Here is a 15,129-nt window from a genome sequence, read left to right on the forward strand (position 1 = left end):
TGAGTGGAATGGACGCCAAATGGATGATACACAGTCTTTGCCTCCTGCATCCCCCCTTAGGTCAAAATGTTACTGATCAGAGGGCAGAGGGCAGGTCACATGTCCCGACATAAACACTAACCGGTGTTAATATGTCTCCCTCCCTGTGTCTGTCTGTCTGTATGTATGTGTGTGTTTGCATGGTCATATTTCATGGCGTCAATGTGCAAATGTTGACATGGAGGTCCTGGTTCTCCCTCTCCAGTTGAGGCCTGTGGTGGCGCCTGCCTCCGCGCTGCTCTCTGCTGGCTCGTCACGTTTGCGCAGCCTCGTGCTGAGCTGGATAATGCACTGGTCCCAGTCCTCAGGTAACAGCAGCATGAGGAACCCCAGGCAGATGATGAACACAGCGATGAGGCGCACTGTGTTGAAGTGGATTTCGCATGTGTAGAGGTCCACCACTGTAAAATTATGAAAATGCATTAGTATGAGTTCATGAATACTGTTTTTTTCTGGGATTAATGAAACAATCAATATGCAAAGTTGCAGGTAAATCATAGTGCATCACCGCAAATGATACAATGAGACGGAAACCAATTTGAAATTTAAATTCTGCACTCCATCAAATATAGATGGCAACTTTGGGGGAGATTTCAGTGCCATCAAATATTAAATGGTGACCAAATTTAAAGTTAGTTCTGGGAGGAAAGCCAAGAAACTTACTGGCATTTACAGGAACACTTAGGACGATGCCAAGGGAGATTAATGTAGGGTATGTTATCGCAATGCCAAAGTTCACCAGGACGTTGAAAGCTGTTGGAAGAATCAAAATGAGAGTAGCTGCAGACTAAACAACGAGGCTGCCAAACCTCAAAAACTTGATATTGATGGTATATAAAATGATATTCATGGGTTACGTAATCATTACAGTATCATGTTAAAGGGTAACTCCACCAATTTTACGATTGAAAGTGTGTTTACAGGTCGAGGGAAATACTACTGCATATGTAAAAAAAAGTAGTATGAAGCCTTTTATGGCTCCAGAGGAAGTCTTATAAATTGCCTCCAGTGATGTAACTCGGTGGCCAAGTTGCATTATGGGTAATGTAGGCACTTGGTATTGAAAAGGAAGAAGAACTCATGGAATAAAAACAGTGATATCTCTGGTTCTGTGGCCTTTCGTGAGGACAGGCTGTTAACCAAACTCCATTCTAAAAGCAGGTGTTTTATGGGTGGGTTATATTTATCCACAGTAAAAGCTGTCATTACACCATCATGAAGATTCTTTTCTGATCTAATTCCATCTACAGGTACAATCGGCACACACTTAATCAGGGGCGTGTCCAGACCCTTTTGACTGGGGTGGTCCAAGTGAGGCACTGACGTATGCAGGGGTGCCATGAAAGATGTACGCCCACACACACTGGAATTGCATTAATTTGCCATTTCTCATATAGTTTAGTTACCCACATTACAGTGTCTCACAGTGTCTTACATTCCTGTTTTATATCACATTTATTTCGCCGTCACTTTTATCCAAAGCGACCTACAAAATAGTCCTGCCAATCACAACACACCAGAGACGGATTTAACAAACAAAAAATAAAGCTTGCATAGTTTATTTTTGAAGTCATCAAAAACAAACTGTATCTCCCAAAAGTAGGCTCCACGCAAAATAAAACTATGCACATTTAAAACTTCTCATCAAACAGTTGGTTTGAATTAAGTTCTTACTTAAGAGATAGCCAATCAAACGTTACAAAAATGGAGTGGCACTCGGGTTTTTTTTACAGAAAAGTGACGTATGCCTGCTCTCATCTATACTACTTTTTTTTTCTACATATGCAGTAGTACTCCAAAGACCTGTAAACACACTTTAATGTGTAAAATGTGGTGGAGCTACCCTTTAATGCACAGCATTGCTTCATATGTCATCTTTCCGTACCAAAAAGCAGGCCTGCAACCCCACAGAGGTAGGCCCAGGGGATGTCTGCAGGTGAGCCAATGTACTCCACACGTGTAAAATACAAGATGACCGGCACGAAACTGATGAAAACAAAGTTGGCGCTTCCAACGATGCTCAGAAAGAGTGCCGCCTCTCCGAATTTGGCACTGCCGAGGACCATCTTAAAGAGCACCTGAGGATAAACAGGGAGAAAGGGTTGTCAGTGCACAAACTCTGCCCCCTGGAGGAGCAGAGGGGTGTTACAGAGGGTGCACCTGCCAAGCACCTGTCATGTCTCTGGCACAGGGCTGCTGCTGTCTGTTTATCACATTAGGTATTGCAGACAGCAGGGCAGAGGAGGCCAGAGCCCCGTCAAAATATAGCTATCTGCCCCGTAACCTCCTTGATCAGGACATCACAGCCTGGGGGCCAGCTACCAAAAACTCACATATCACACGCTGCTGTCAGCTGGGTCTCACATTTCATACTCTGCTTCTCTCTTCTGCCACCTGGTTACATAAGTAGGCGGGAACTAGTCCAGGATTTCTTATGTAAGACCGGTCTATTCATACATATGTTTTAGTTATTTTGACATCTTTTTGTTCGGGCTCCAAATGACACAACGTGGGAGGTAAGGTGAACAAATACCTTGTAGAGCGCTGACATCGAAGCAGAGGCCACCACAAACGTAATGCCGATGACCGAGTGGCTGTGGAATCCATCAGCGTAGGTCATCATTACAATGCCTGCTATGGCCAAGATAGCAGCTACGATCTGTGGGGAGAGGGAAGGAGGCAACATCAGAGAGTGACGGATGGACGACATGCTGCTCGCAGCGTGGAGATAAAGCCGTGCAGGGACACCAGCAGGCAAACACGGCGGCCTCCACTTGGTTATTCACTGCAGAAATCACAAGCCTCGCAGGACAGGGCTTGTAATGGCATAATTAACACGTTGGTTTTATTTTATTGTGAACAGACGGCTCATTTGGTTGCCACGTTTCCCCTCGCACTCACAAATGTTCTCGGATTCACAGCAAGTGCTCCCAACACGGGACAGGCAGCTTCGACAGCGTTGGCTTCATTGTCTGACATTGATTTTCGTTACACTGCCTTCATGTTTACAAACCAAACTCCCCCCCCACCTCCCCTCGATCCACCAATCCCCACCTCTGACACCCACTCCCGCTGCATGCCGCTGTGATTATCACAGCTTCAAAAAAATCAAACCATCTGTTTCATCCCGCTCACAACTTCAAGGAACTCTGTCATCCGTGCTTTATAACATTTGTCTTTGCTATATCTTAAAGTGCATGTGTTCATAACCGTGCCTGTGAGTGCCCTGAGCTGAAGAACAGCGATAGGGGACAGGGTGCAGTCCGGCTGAGTGGATTAGCTCTGCATTAAGGAGGTGTCAGGAAGATAAATGAGCCGTGTGTTTTTGCTGGGCCAAAGCCCTTGGGCACCTTTGGCAAAACGGCTCTTTCTGCACTGCAGGCCGCCTGTCAGTCACACACACAAACACCTTGCATTTCTAGTGACGGACTGTGGGCTTGCAAGGTCGGCGACCCTGCGTGTGTCGGTGCTTTAGCTTCTCGAGACGTTTCGGCACAATGCGAGGGTCATAGACACCTGCACATGGAGTAGCTTATGTGATTACTGTGTTATTACCGCAATGTGTGGGCGTGGATTAAAACTGTGCCTGACTCCCTTTACGGCTCAAAAATCCAAACTCGAGTCACACATAAACCAAAAGGCTCTTCAGATTTAATAAGCTACTGATCTGCGCTGCCCGTTCTCACCAATAAAACTGAGCCGTCTTTTTTATGTACATCTCTGTTTAACAAGGATGATTTAGCATCCTCCATCTCTCTCTCCCCCCCCCCCCCTTCACTTTCATGACAAACTCGTCCAAGATCCCCTGCATTGCTGCAGACATCCAAACACTGCAATCCCCACCACCAAGCGAGAGAGAGAGCGAGGCTGTGGGTGTAGTAGAGAGAGAGAGAGAGAAGCAGGATTATCACAGTATTTGTCTCTTACCGAGGCCTTTCATCACACATAATGGGGGTGGGGAGCAGGGTATGCACGAGGGAAAGATGGGCTGCTCGGGAGCATGTGAGAGGGAGAAAAAGAGGGGGAAATCCATTCTGCAGAGTGCAGGACAGGCTGCAGATATGAAAGCATCTGAGGAGGTGCAGAGGGGGAGGAGATACCTCAATTCACAAAGCTAAAGCCCAGCTACTCCTCTACTTGTCTCCTCTCATGCGGGGTAAACCAGTGAATAGGCACACACACACAGACACACACCAGGAGGCACTTATGAATGACACATTTCTGCTTTCACACAGGTAACACGCTCACTACTCGACCGCGCCGTGTGCGTAGCTCACACGTTGGATGAAATCCAGCCGTTTGGGGGTTACAGACATCATCATGAGTGAACTCCTGCACAACAGAGGAGAGACACACAGTCCACGACACTGAGAGGAAATAGTGGACTTCTTTCTCTCCATCAAAGCGAAGAGAGACACGATTAAAAGCCTGAGGGCAAGTGAAGGTCATCCTGTTATCTCTCTGTTAGTGAGCCCTTTGCAGCAGCAGTGTATTTGAGGTAAAGAATGACATATTGGTAAGTCAATATTAGTAGATGATACTGACAGATAATGTAAATAGCACGGCAAACATTTGGTCTTTGTCAATGGCTCCAAACCAGACAGTCAAGGCCCCCTTCAAGGGCTCGCACGATAAACCGAGATGCTGAGATGTTTTACAGGACAGAAAAGAAGAGAGAACATACTTATGCTGCACAAAATCAGGTATATTTCTGAAAACTGAATACTTTTGCCTCTGAACATGGTCAAATTTAATCAGTCTGGGAAGAAAAAAATCCCTCATGAATCAGATAATCAACATGTTACAAGGTTTTCAGTCAAGTCTATAATATAGATATTAAAATCAGCCTCAGAAGTCCAGTAATGGTCAAGCTCCAATAACTGAACAAAGCCGATTGGAGACTGTTGTATTCAAGATAAAGGGGGTGATCAAACATTCAATTAAAAGACAAAATCATCTCATATTATAGTTTCCAAAAACCAAAAGCTGCACTGGTGATATGTAACCTAATGACACATGGACGATTGGTGGAAAATGTGAGTAAAGTCAATTAACCAAAGTCTCAAGCAAGTCCCAAATCATTTTTTCTTGGGCAAGTCAAGTCCCAAGTCAAGTCACTTTTTTCCATACCAAAGAAACTTCACCTGGGGTTTTTTATGCAGGTCCAAATGACTTCTAGATGTGACAGAACTACATTAATACTACACAGAACCAAAGATTTGGTTGCAAGAAAGTGAAAACTAGTGGAGCCAGATTCTTCATTCTTTAAAAATGACTTCCTGTTATTAATTTGATTACTATAACCATTCAGCAACAGCTATTTAAATGAAAAAATGTTGCGAAGGTTCCTTAGTGTCTCTTGGATGTTCAGGACACATTTCAACCCAATCCAGTGAGCGATAAGTGAGGTTTAGAACACAGAATCACAAAAATGCTCAGAGGGCCATTTAAAGAATTCCTAATTTAAAAAGTATTTGGAGTGCAGCTATAGGACTTTGCAAGGTCCTGTGAATTTAATAGAAGTTTCAACATGATTTTTTTTTCAAGAAAATCCATGACATGAACTGGGAAAAGTTCAAGATTTTGGATGAGTTGCCATAATATTTTATATAGCCTGATCCATACTGGATAGAGGCAGTTAATGATATCAATATTTGGCAGTTGATATAGATCCCTAGATTTTCTTTTTCAATGACGTTTATGCAGAAGTAGTAATTGTACTTACGATATTTCAAGTGCATTTTGCTGATTATACTTTCACTTGAATGTAGTGACTCTTCCTTGTAACTGAGTATTTTTTACAGTGTGAAATCAGGACTGAATACTTTGTCCACCACTGACATCGACTAAACTTAACCAGGACCTCAGAAATCATGTTGCTGCATTAGGACTGGCCTTTGATCCCCATAGGGAGTATTAGTCCTGACATGGTAGTGTGCCAGACAAGGTCCCCAGTAGGTAACAAAAATGTACACGCACACACAAACACACACACAAACACACAAAGGCAGATGGACTCACCCTGACCCCCATGAAGCGGTCTCTGAGTACAATCCAAGACAGCAGGAAGACAAAGGCCTTGTTACAACAGAAGAGTGCTGACACGTCTGTTGTGTTGATCTTCCTGAGGGCCTGCAGGTACAGGTAGTTGGTGAGGATCCACAGCAGGCCAAACGGAGCCACCTTGGTGAAAAACACCTTGGGTGTCAGCCCGTCGTCCCCAAAAAATCTACAGCACTCCCTGTGCAGAGACACAATGCAGAGCAGAGCGTTAGCATATTGAAAATGTGGTATGACTCATTTCAGAATTGATAAAATTATTACGGTCTGAGACTTCAATCAATATTCATAAACATGAGCAGCCCCGTCTGAACAAATAATACCAGAGAGACCACGGAGCAATAAGTGTGAAAAGTAAATCCCATTTTAACAGTTACATCTCAATGAACTTTGCATCACAGTACCTGTGGGACCAACTCTACTCTACTGGAGAAATAACTCATTATTTACCTACACAATCAGACCACCAAGATGCATTTAGTTATCTATTTCTGAGCTAAAGTTACAGTTAATGAACCTTAAGTATTTACCTCCTCCTCAGGTGTTTTATTGACTTCTCTGCCTATTTCTGGTTATGCACAAATCGGGGCAATATCTAAGCAGACGTGTAGAAGAAATGGAACTGAAACAATATGTTAAACCATGTCCAAAAGATCTGAGATTTTATAGTTTTATTGTGACTAAAGAAAAAAGTTTCTTTTGTCTTCCTCCTTTGTCAGCGTTACTTGACAAGACTCTCAAAGTTCAGTCTCTGGGTGAGTTCCATATGCGTGCAATGCTGGAGGCTCCAACGTGTCAATATTTTATAAATACATGAGGGACGCAGACAAATAAATGTTTCTGGTTCTTGTGCATATGATACCAATCTCTGGAAAGGTAACGATGACTCATTATATAAGGAATCATAGCCAGTTCAGTTATACTTTGGAGACAAAACTGAAACAATTTGACAATTTACTTAATTCATCCAATTAGTATAAAGCTTAGTCATGGATGGGTTTCATCTACACTAAATTCTGGTTTAAAGGCGATCTATTATGATTTTTTCTTTTTCCCTTTCCTTTCTTTTTCCCTTTCCTTCGGTTCTTGTGCATGTAAAAAATAGTCCACACCAACAGAAGCTCCTCTCTCCCACAGAAAACACTGCACATGAAACGCCTCGTCAGTAATCCTGCCTTTAATTCCATGACATTGTGACATCACACTTTGTCACCATGTCAAACATTTGCATAATTTATGCCTAGCAGCTAGAATTGATTTTGCTCTGTTGTTGTTAGCGGTGCTGGGTCTGGCATGCGTGAGCTGACCAATCAGAGGAGGCTGGGTACTCGGGAAGGGGGGCCTTAAAGAGACAGGAGCTAAAACAGAGGGGGAATACAGTGCTGCAGCGCTGGGCAGTATGAGGAAACTGATGTGTTTTGGAGCATTGAAGCATGTAAACCTATTCCTATAGTAGTAACCCAAAATAAAATGATGAACCTGAAAAATAAGCATCATATGTCTCCTTTATGTCTGCGCTTTATCTCCGTCTTGAAGAGGTTTAACTCCACACATATTTCAAATAGATGAAAATGCTCTTAAATAAAAGCAGACAGACTAACACTTTTGGCCTGACAGTCAATTTGACACACTCGATGTAATGTGAGAGAGAAACTGAAACCGTAACATTATGCGTCAGTATCAAAATAAGTGATTGTGATCCTGTCCACGTCACTATCTGAAGTGTTCTTCCCCGAGTCAAAATACAGCAACGCTGCATTTTTTGAGACACTCTGACTGCTGCTGTTTATGTTGTTCTTTGAGTTACACAGTTTATCCCAAAAGCATCTGGCCCCGCGAAAGTGATGAAGCAGCAATAAATGAGGAGTGACAGGTAGCACATTGGTTCTGCCGGATACTGAGGAGCGGGGAGCTAAGTCTGCACTAAAAAACACACAGCTCACACTCCCTTTATACACACAACACCGATTCACTGACAATCACATTAAAGTCGATCATCACTTCATTACAGATTCCTGATACACCACCCTCAAATCCAACTCAATAACAGTTGAGAGACGTGTGATTTTGGAACGATCCCAACGCCCACACTCACACACTCACAGACTTTGATGAGCGCTCCTGGTAAGTCTGCGAGGGGTTAGGACTGACCCAGTGTCAAATCGTGAAGAGCATGAGGGCTCTCTCCCGGACATTTTGAGCCCTTTATGGCCACTTTCTGTAAGTTTGCATCTCTGCAGACTTTGCCTGAGGGAATCACCCACAGAGGTTTTGAAAGACTTCCAGCTCTGTAACTGTGCTGAGGAAGGTGTTATGGAAGCAGATCTTAAAAGAATCTAGCTCTAGCAACTCCTGAAGGTAGACTCCCAGGAACTGCATTTCAAGTCAAAGTATTTCAGATTAGGAGGTCGGTCTCTGGTGCTAGACATTTTTAAGAACCTTGACATCATTTTGATTTGGTGATGAATGATGAATTCACTTACAAGAAGGATCAGACAATGTTCTATGATTGTATTTCAGTGACACTTTTGTGGTCTATTGTGTTCAATATGTTAATCTATAACACTTATGAAGGTTTTACAACTCAGGGTCTACTTTTTAACTTTTTATCCAAGCTTTTAACCACATCTGGTGTACTTCCTTCATGGTTTGCTCAGTTAAAGGTGCAATATGTAAATATTTTAGTCAAAAACATTCTAAAATCAACAAAAATTACCAACAGAATGTGAAGAAATAACAGTTGTGATGTTATCATGTCTATGTATTGTGTTGCAGAGATATCTAGTGAAGTTAGCATGCTAACCAGCTAGCTTATCACATCCTGGTCCGAAGCCCCTGTGCTAAACACCAACTCTTCCCCGGGGTTCTGAACTCCCTGTCTGGACCGCTAGCTGCACGGCCAACTGAGCTAACGTGCTAATGGCAGATATAGCTGGCAGCAGTTAGGAGTTAGTCTAATGATATGCACCATATTTGTTTTACGTATTGCCCCTTTAAGCAACTCAACTGAGCAATCTCCAAGCCTGGGGGAAAAAAAATCCCTTCCATTGAAATCAAAGCATGAACAAGTATGAGGCACATCTCAATGTCCCCAATGTCAGCGTCCCTCTTACTGTTTGAATCATCTCTCATATCTATAAGGAGAGAAGTCAGCTATTGCCATTAACATGTCAGGTCCTTTGCCTCTACTTGGGCCACTGTTTTATAAACAGAGACAGGACAGCTATTACAAATGTCAACTGGTCTCCATTTCTCCGCATTGTCTGAGATCCACCAGCAGGACGCAATTTAAATAAACACAAAGGAAACAGAGCGTTTGATATTCGGAGCACATCGGCTCCGGGCCGAGGAGAGGGAGCCCCAGATCCTCATGTAAGCCCTCAAAAAAGGAAGAATTACATCACAGATGTGCAGCAGAAATACAGAGCCTACCCGCCTCCCACCACACTTCCACACCACCACCCTCTTTGTCTCTCTGTGCTAGGGTAGCACAGCAGGTACCAGAGATAAGACTTTTGTCTAAGGACCGTTTCCACTGTGAAAGCACTTCTAACACACTTAGGATTACAGTCTTTCTGTTTGCTGCGGCAGCACAACAAAAGATGGCATGGGAGCGTGATATTTCGAAATGAGGGGCTATTTCTGGAAATCAAATATGAATGTGGAGTGACTGTGCATAGCCAACCAGCAAACATGGAAAGATAAACAACTTCAGCCCTTTAATTCTGAGAGTGCTGCTATTCTAATTTTAAGCAGTTGGCCGAACAGATTAAACCTGCGGTGTGTGTTCCTTATACAGAAAGAGTGTAGTCAAGGTAAGAAAGTGTGTTGGCTATTTAGAGGAAAATTTACCTTGCACTGCAGCTGGATTTGTGAGATCTGATGATCACGTGATCTTGCAAAGCAATAGTCAGGCTGCAAGTTATGCGCTTGTGGCCGAACACGCAGGCGCTGAACCACTGGCAGCTATGGGCGTGGTTTAGGTGTGATGACCAGCGAGAGGTGACGTTTGAAAATGGCGGTTAGCATTGATGCTGCTATAGCACCTGTACTTCATTGAAAGATGAGCAAAGAATGGAACTGAAGGCGTTTCGCGATAGAGACGATGTTTCCGCCATTCGTTTGATTTACCAACTGGCTCTGCCGGTGGTAGAGGCTCCTACTGTTGATCTGACTTGTTGAAGCTATCCCATGATAGACAGTGATAGACAGATGGTTTGTCCAATCACCTGCCATGTATTTTTCTAAAGTGTCTGCCCTTTTCCAACCAGTGTCTAGCAGCACCTTCCCAGATGGTTCTGCATAACGAACCATCTGCTGCTTTTAGGGAAAAATACCCCTGAGGGCAAACTACTAAATATCATACATCTGTGATGTTTAATGTTGCTTTGTGGCCTCTTTATTGTACCTTTCATGGATTTATTCTGTTGGATATTTTTTGATGATCCAACTTGTGACCCCCTCTGTCATAATTTGGGCTTTTCCTCTTTTATCTTGTAGATTATATCCTCATATGTCATGTTTTACGTACCACTTCCTGTCTTTGTCTGTTTTCCCGCCTTTTCTCTGTGTACACCTGAGTTTCAGTTGTTCACTAGCTCTTGTGCATTTAGGTTTGTCTTTTTTCCTCACTCGGTGTCAGAGTTTGTCTGTTTCACCACGTCAGTCCTGTGTTCTCTGCCCTCGTGTCCTGTATTGTTCCTGGTGTTTCTTTGTTTGCTCCTTGTGTTTTTTCTGCAGTCCTACCTGTGTTTCTTCCAGGTTTGTTGTCAGCTTTGTATTTCTCTTTTGCCTGCCTTCTGTTATTTGCATTTTGGATTGTGGATGGTTTTGGTTTTTGCCTGCCTCTGTGTCTGTGTTTGGGTCCTTTTTTTAAGAAGTGAGAAAACTTCAGCCAAAGAGTGATAGTGAGTAAATGGCCTGAAGATGTTAGAAAAAAAGCAAAATTTACAAGAGAAAAAAAACAAGGATTAAAGGAAAGACTAGAAAAACAGCATTTTGTGTAGAAGAAATCTTCTCTACCCAGGTTGGGAACCACTGCATTCCTCAACAGTCCTTACAATATGTGTCTGAGTATTTCAGCTGTGGGTTTTATCTGTACAAAGAAGAACAGTGAGGCTATTTGTTATCAGTGGAAAAAAAACCTTCCCCAAAATGATTTCTGCATTCTGGTCCATTGAGGCTGCTGCTGATGGATAAAATTACTTTCTTTTCTCTGATGTGAAATGGCATGATTGTTGAAGTCTGTGCATCATCAGTGAGTGTAGACAGAAAACAACTCTCTTTCACTGTAGTTGACTTGACATTTACTGTTGATATTTTCCTCTTAGTTGTTTCTGTTCACATTATGGTGTGTGTATTTGGCTTGTTAGCCATGACATTAAGAAAAAACTATTCTAAAAACACTTCAAGCATTAAATAAACTAAGAATTAAAGTGACTAAACACTGACAGGTTCTTCTTAAAGGTTTGGACACAGTGTGCTGTTAAGTTGACCCCTACACATTGAAATTCTTTGCTTTTCCTCTCCCTGTGGCACTCTCTAACTTTGGTCTGTTTTAAAAAGTGCTATATAAATAATGTTTACTTGCTTGCTTTCAGTGCAGTGACAGTCTTCTCACCTGAATCTCTGTCTGGGCGTCTGCCTCTCTGGACTCTTGCACAGGTGGCCAATGTAATAGAGGGGGAAGAAGAGGCAGTTCCAGGTGGTGGCGAACCAGGTGAGGGTGAAGGGGGCGTCAAAGTGCTTGAAGGTCAGCTTGGCCAGCTGGGTGGACCCTGCCCAGGACGAGCACACGCACATCACCATGGCGACTCCCCACAGGGCCTTGCGTACCTGGACAGTTGTTACTCTGATGCAGCAGTGGAGCCTCCGTCTGCTGGAACCGGCCTCTGCTCCAGCCACACCGCCGGTCGACTGTGGGTCTGTGGTGCCCACCACATTCTCCCTGGTGCGTTCTTCTCCTATAGACAGACACACACACACGTTAATATTGACAGCTGATCTTTTTTTATGATCAGGAATAGTTTTTCCAATCTTGCTTCAACTAAGGGAATTTTGTTGTACAGATTTCTTGTCCATTCCAGTGGACACCATCTGCCTCCACCCACAAGTGAACAGCAGTAGAGTCACAGTCCCTTTTTCAGCAAGCATGGCTGACCATGAGGCAAGGAGGAAGTGTAAGGCACATTTTAATCTATTAATCATATTGTTATCTTACATAATTTTGTTGGAACTGTGTTTGAAGTAAACATGAGATGTTTAATTACTTAGACAGTTAAAATATGTTAAAGATTTATGGATTTTACTCAGGATGTGAATGTCAATTAACTGCTCTGGATTGGTTTTCTAATGACAAAAGAAGCTTATAATGCATCCTATTGTTTATGTACAATCAACTAAGGAGACTTGTTTTTTGAAAAAGGTCTTGATATTTTCACTATAAGGTGGTGTCTTGTGTTCAGATTCACCATCCATTGGAATGGACAGACAAAATAACACATAAGAAAGTATTTGAATTTTTTTTTTTTTTAATTGCCAATGATTTATGAGTGTATTTAGAGCAGAAATAAACCTATTACAGCAATATTGTATTTGTGTTTGGAACATAATTGGCTTAAACCATTCTGATCAAGCACAATTTTAATTTAAAAAAGAAAATATATAATTTTTCTATGTTGGATATCTATGTTAGTTGGGTCTTTTCTGAATAAGTGACAGCATATACAGGACAATCTTCCATCTGTGTGCTGGACTTCAGGTCATCCGTGTCTTGACATCCTTTTCCAGATAAAAATAGCCACTTTCCCAATTTAATTGAACTTGAAGGTAATCAATCAGACATCTGAGTTAAAAATGTGGTGATCAAGTGTGACAGGCTGCAGCCTAACAGAGGACGAAAGAGGGCAGATCTGATATCCAATCCAAGACGACCTCTTCTCCACCTCACGAGTTACAATGACGTGTGTGTGTGTTTGTGCTCGCCCGAGCACACAGAGGCACACACACAGCAACACTTAACTTTCTATTGCTCCTGTCACAACCTGATAGCCACCATACTTCTTCAATAATGTGTGAATTGAAGCAAAGTGTTGACGTGCTGTTTTCTGTCCCACTCACTCCCACTCTGTGCTTCAAAACTGATTCACTTGCCAAGGTCATTTAGTTCTCTTGAATCATTAAACTTTCTTTATGGATTTACTGTCTACTCCATGAAACAAGTCAGTAAAAGCTGAATAATCATGTGTGAATATATAAAAGCTAATAGGTTTAATAGTTTAGGTCCTCTGTGGGACATTTATTCTGCAGACAACAATAGATACATAAATCATGCAGCAGATTTTCATTCGGACAGGTTATCTGCATTATATAACAAAGGACACCAGCGTTATCATCAGTAAAGCCCTAATAAATCAGAGCCAAACTGCATGACCACAACAAGAACCCCGGATCAACTGTTTCATAATGCTTGTATAACATGCACCATGCATCTTCTGCAGCTTCCAGCAAGTAAAAAATGAGGGATCTCTCTAATGGTGTCTCCAGAGGTAATGATGTGCCGCAGGGAGCCTTTTGCCGATTCATCTGCACTGAACACTGCTGACTAGAACACAGAACGCACTTCTAAAAGGCCTCAGTGAGACAAGAATAAATCTAAAGTTGGACTTACAATGTGGAGATTATTGTGAGAAGGCATCGACAGGAAACTGGAATGCACTGTTGGCATCGTGTCCATGTGATTTGTGTAATCAGAGGGACACCTATTGTCTGATACAACCGGCTTGCTACATATTTTACAAAAGAGCAGCATAAGAGGGTGTCCATCATGCCCAATGAGGCGACTCATTCTTCCTGGGAGAGCTGCCTCTGACCTTGTCAAGTGGCCTCATCATATCACAGATTAACTTCCTGATGACTATCGCCTCCTATGCTAATGCCCCTGGCTTCCCCAGGCTCTCCTGTGAACGCACATGAGAGTCTTATCTCTGTTTATCTACTGCCAAAAAAAATAAATAAACATGTGATGCAATTAAGATGAAATTATGCAGCATTATTTGGACATCCTGAACAAGGCTCCCTGCTGCTGCACAAGCACCTGACAGCTCTGAGAGTCCCATGAAAGATGATTCAAGATCATTGTCTGGTTACCGCAATGAAGTGATGAATCAGCAAAGGCCAGGAAAAGAGACAGACACAAGTGGATGTCTGTCAAAGTCTCGTGCGCAAGGGTGAGAATTAAGTTTCTCTATTCTGAGCTTCGAGCCCCTTTGTCTTGTATTGAAGGTCATCTCTTGTTTACGATGTTCAGTTTTTTGTCCTTTCTGGGCCTCCGTCCCACATCCCGTGTTCCTGGCCACTGCTCTGTACTGCAGCACAGTTTAATCTTCCAAATGCAGTGACGGGCCAAGCCAATCAGCCCCCAGAGAGCCACCAGGGCCCAGCTAAGCATTTCCAGCTCTGGCACATGTGAACACACTTAGGGAAGTGTCATGACAACATTAAAGTGATTTCATATTCCTGTCACACAGCCCGCACTCATCAATGAAGCTGTTACTAGACTCAGAACATAATACATTCTCTCTCTTATTGAATTTGATAAATTATTAATTAAAAGCGTCTTTGATTAAATGCTGAGACTTCAATGTAGATTCGTGTGATAACCACTGAAGCACTTACTCAATTATTCAGACGTGAAGTACATTTTTTTCTTTTTTACATTTAGCTTGACGCTGACTAATGATACTGTATCAACCGGGGATGAACAGTATGGAGCACTGCTGGACTCATCAGTGTGAGAGCTGGGTCAGTAGAGTGGCTCCTCCACTAATGACATTTGAAGCCATTACTACCACGACTCACCAAGAAAGAGTATCCTTCCTGCTAAATGATTAACTGAAAGCTCTTAACCTCATCAGATTATAATCAAATGTCAACCGTCAAGGTCAGGCCATAGCACAAAGATGACTGTAATAAGCCTGCAATGCAAAATTTAGTTTGATTTATCAAATACGTCATGATTAATCTCAGCCT

At 42.7% G+C, this 15,129-nt stretch overlaps 1 protein-coding gene across 1 annotated transcript in view; it reads right to left on the bottom strand.

Annotated features, from left to right (window-relative positions):
* Window positions 1-198: 198 nt before the first annotated feature.
* Window positions 199-15,129, bottom strand: part of slc35f3b (solute carrier family 35 member F3b) — a 58,679-nt gene continuing 43,748 nt past the window's right edge. Inside the window, exons 3-8 of the mRNA XM_073482458.1 lie at window positions 11,720-12,062; window positions 6,061-6,280; window positions 2,573-2,698; window positions 1,925-2,117; window positions 703-792; window positions 199-440 (exon numbers count right to left, since the gene is read on the bottom strand). Of these exons, the coding sequence (XP_073338559.1) occupies window positions 199-440; window positions 703-792; window positions 1,925-2,117; window positions 2,573-2,698; window positions 6,061-6,280; window positions 11,720-12,062 (1,214 nt within the window). The remainder of the gene's footprint in view (window positions 441-702; window positions 793-1,924; window positions 2,118-2,572; window positions 2,699-6,060; window positions 6,281-11,719; window positions 12,063-15,129) is intronic.

Source organism: Pagrus major, chromosome 15 (genome assembly GCF_040436345.1).
Source record: "Pagrus major chromosome 15, Pma_NU_1.0".
Classification (NCBI taxonomy): domain Eukaryota; kingdom Metazoa; phylum Chordata; class Actinopteri; order Spariformes; family Sparidae; genus Pagrus; species Pagrus major.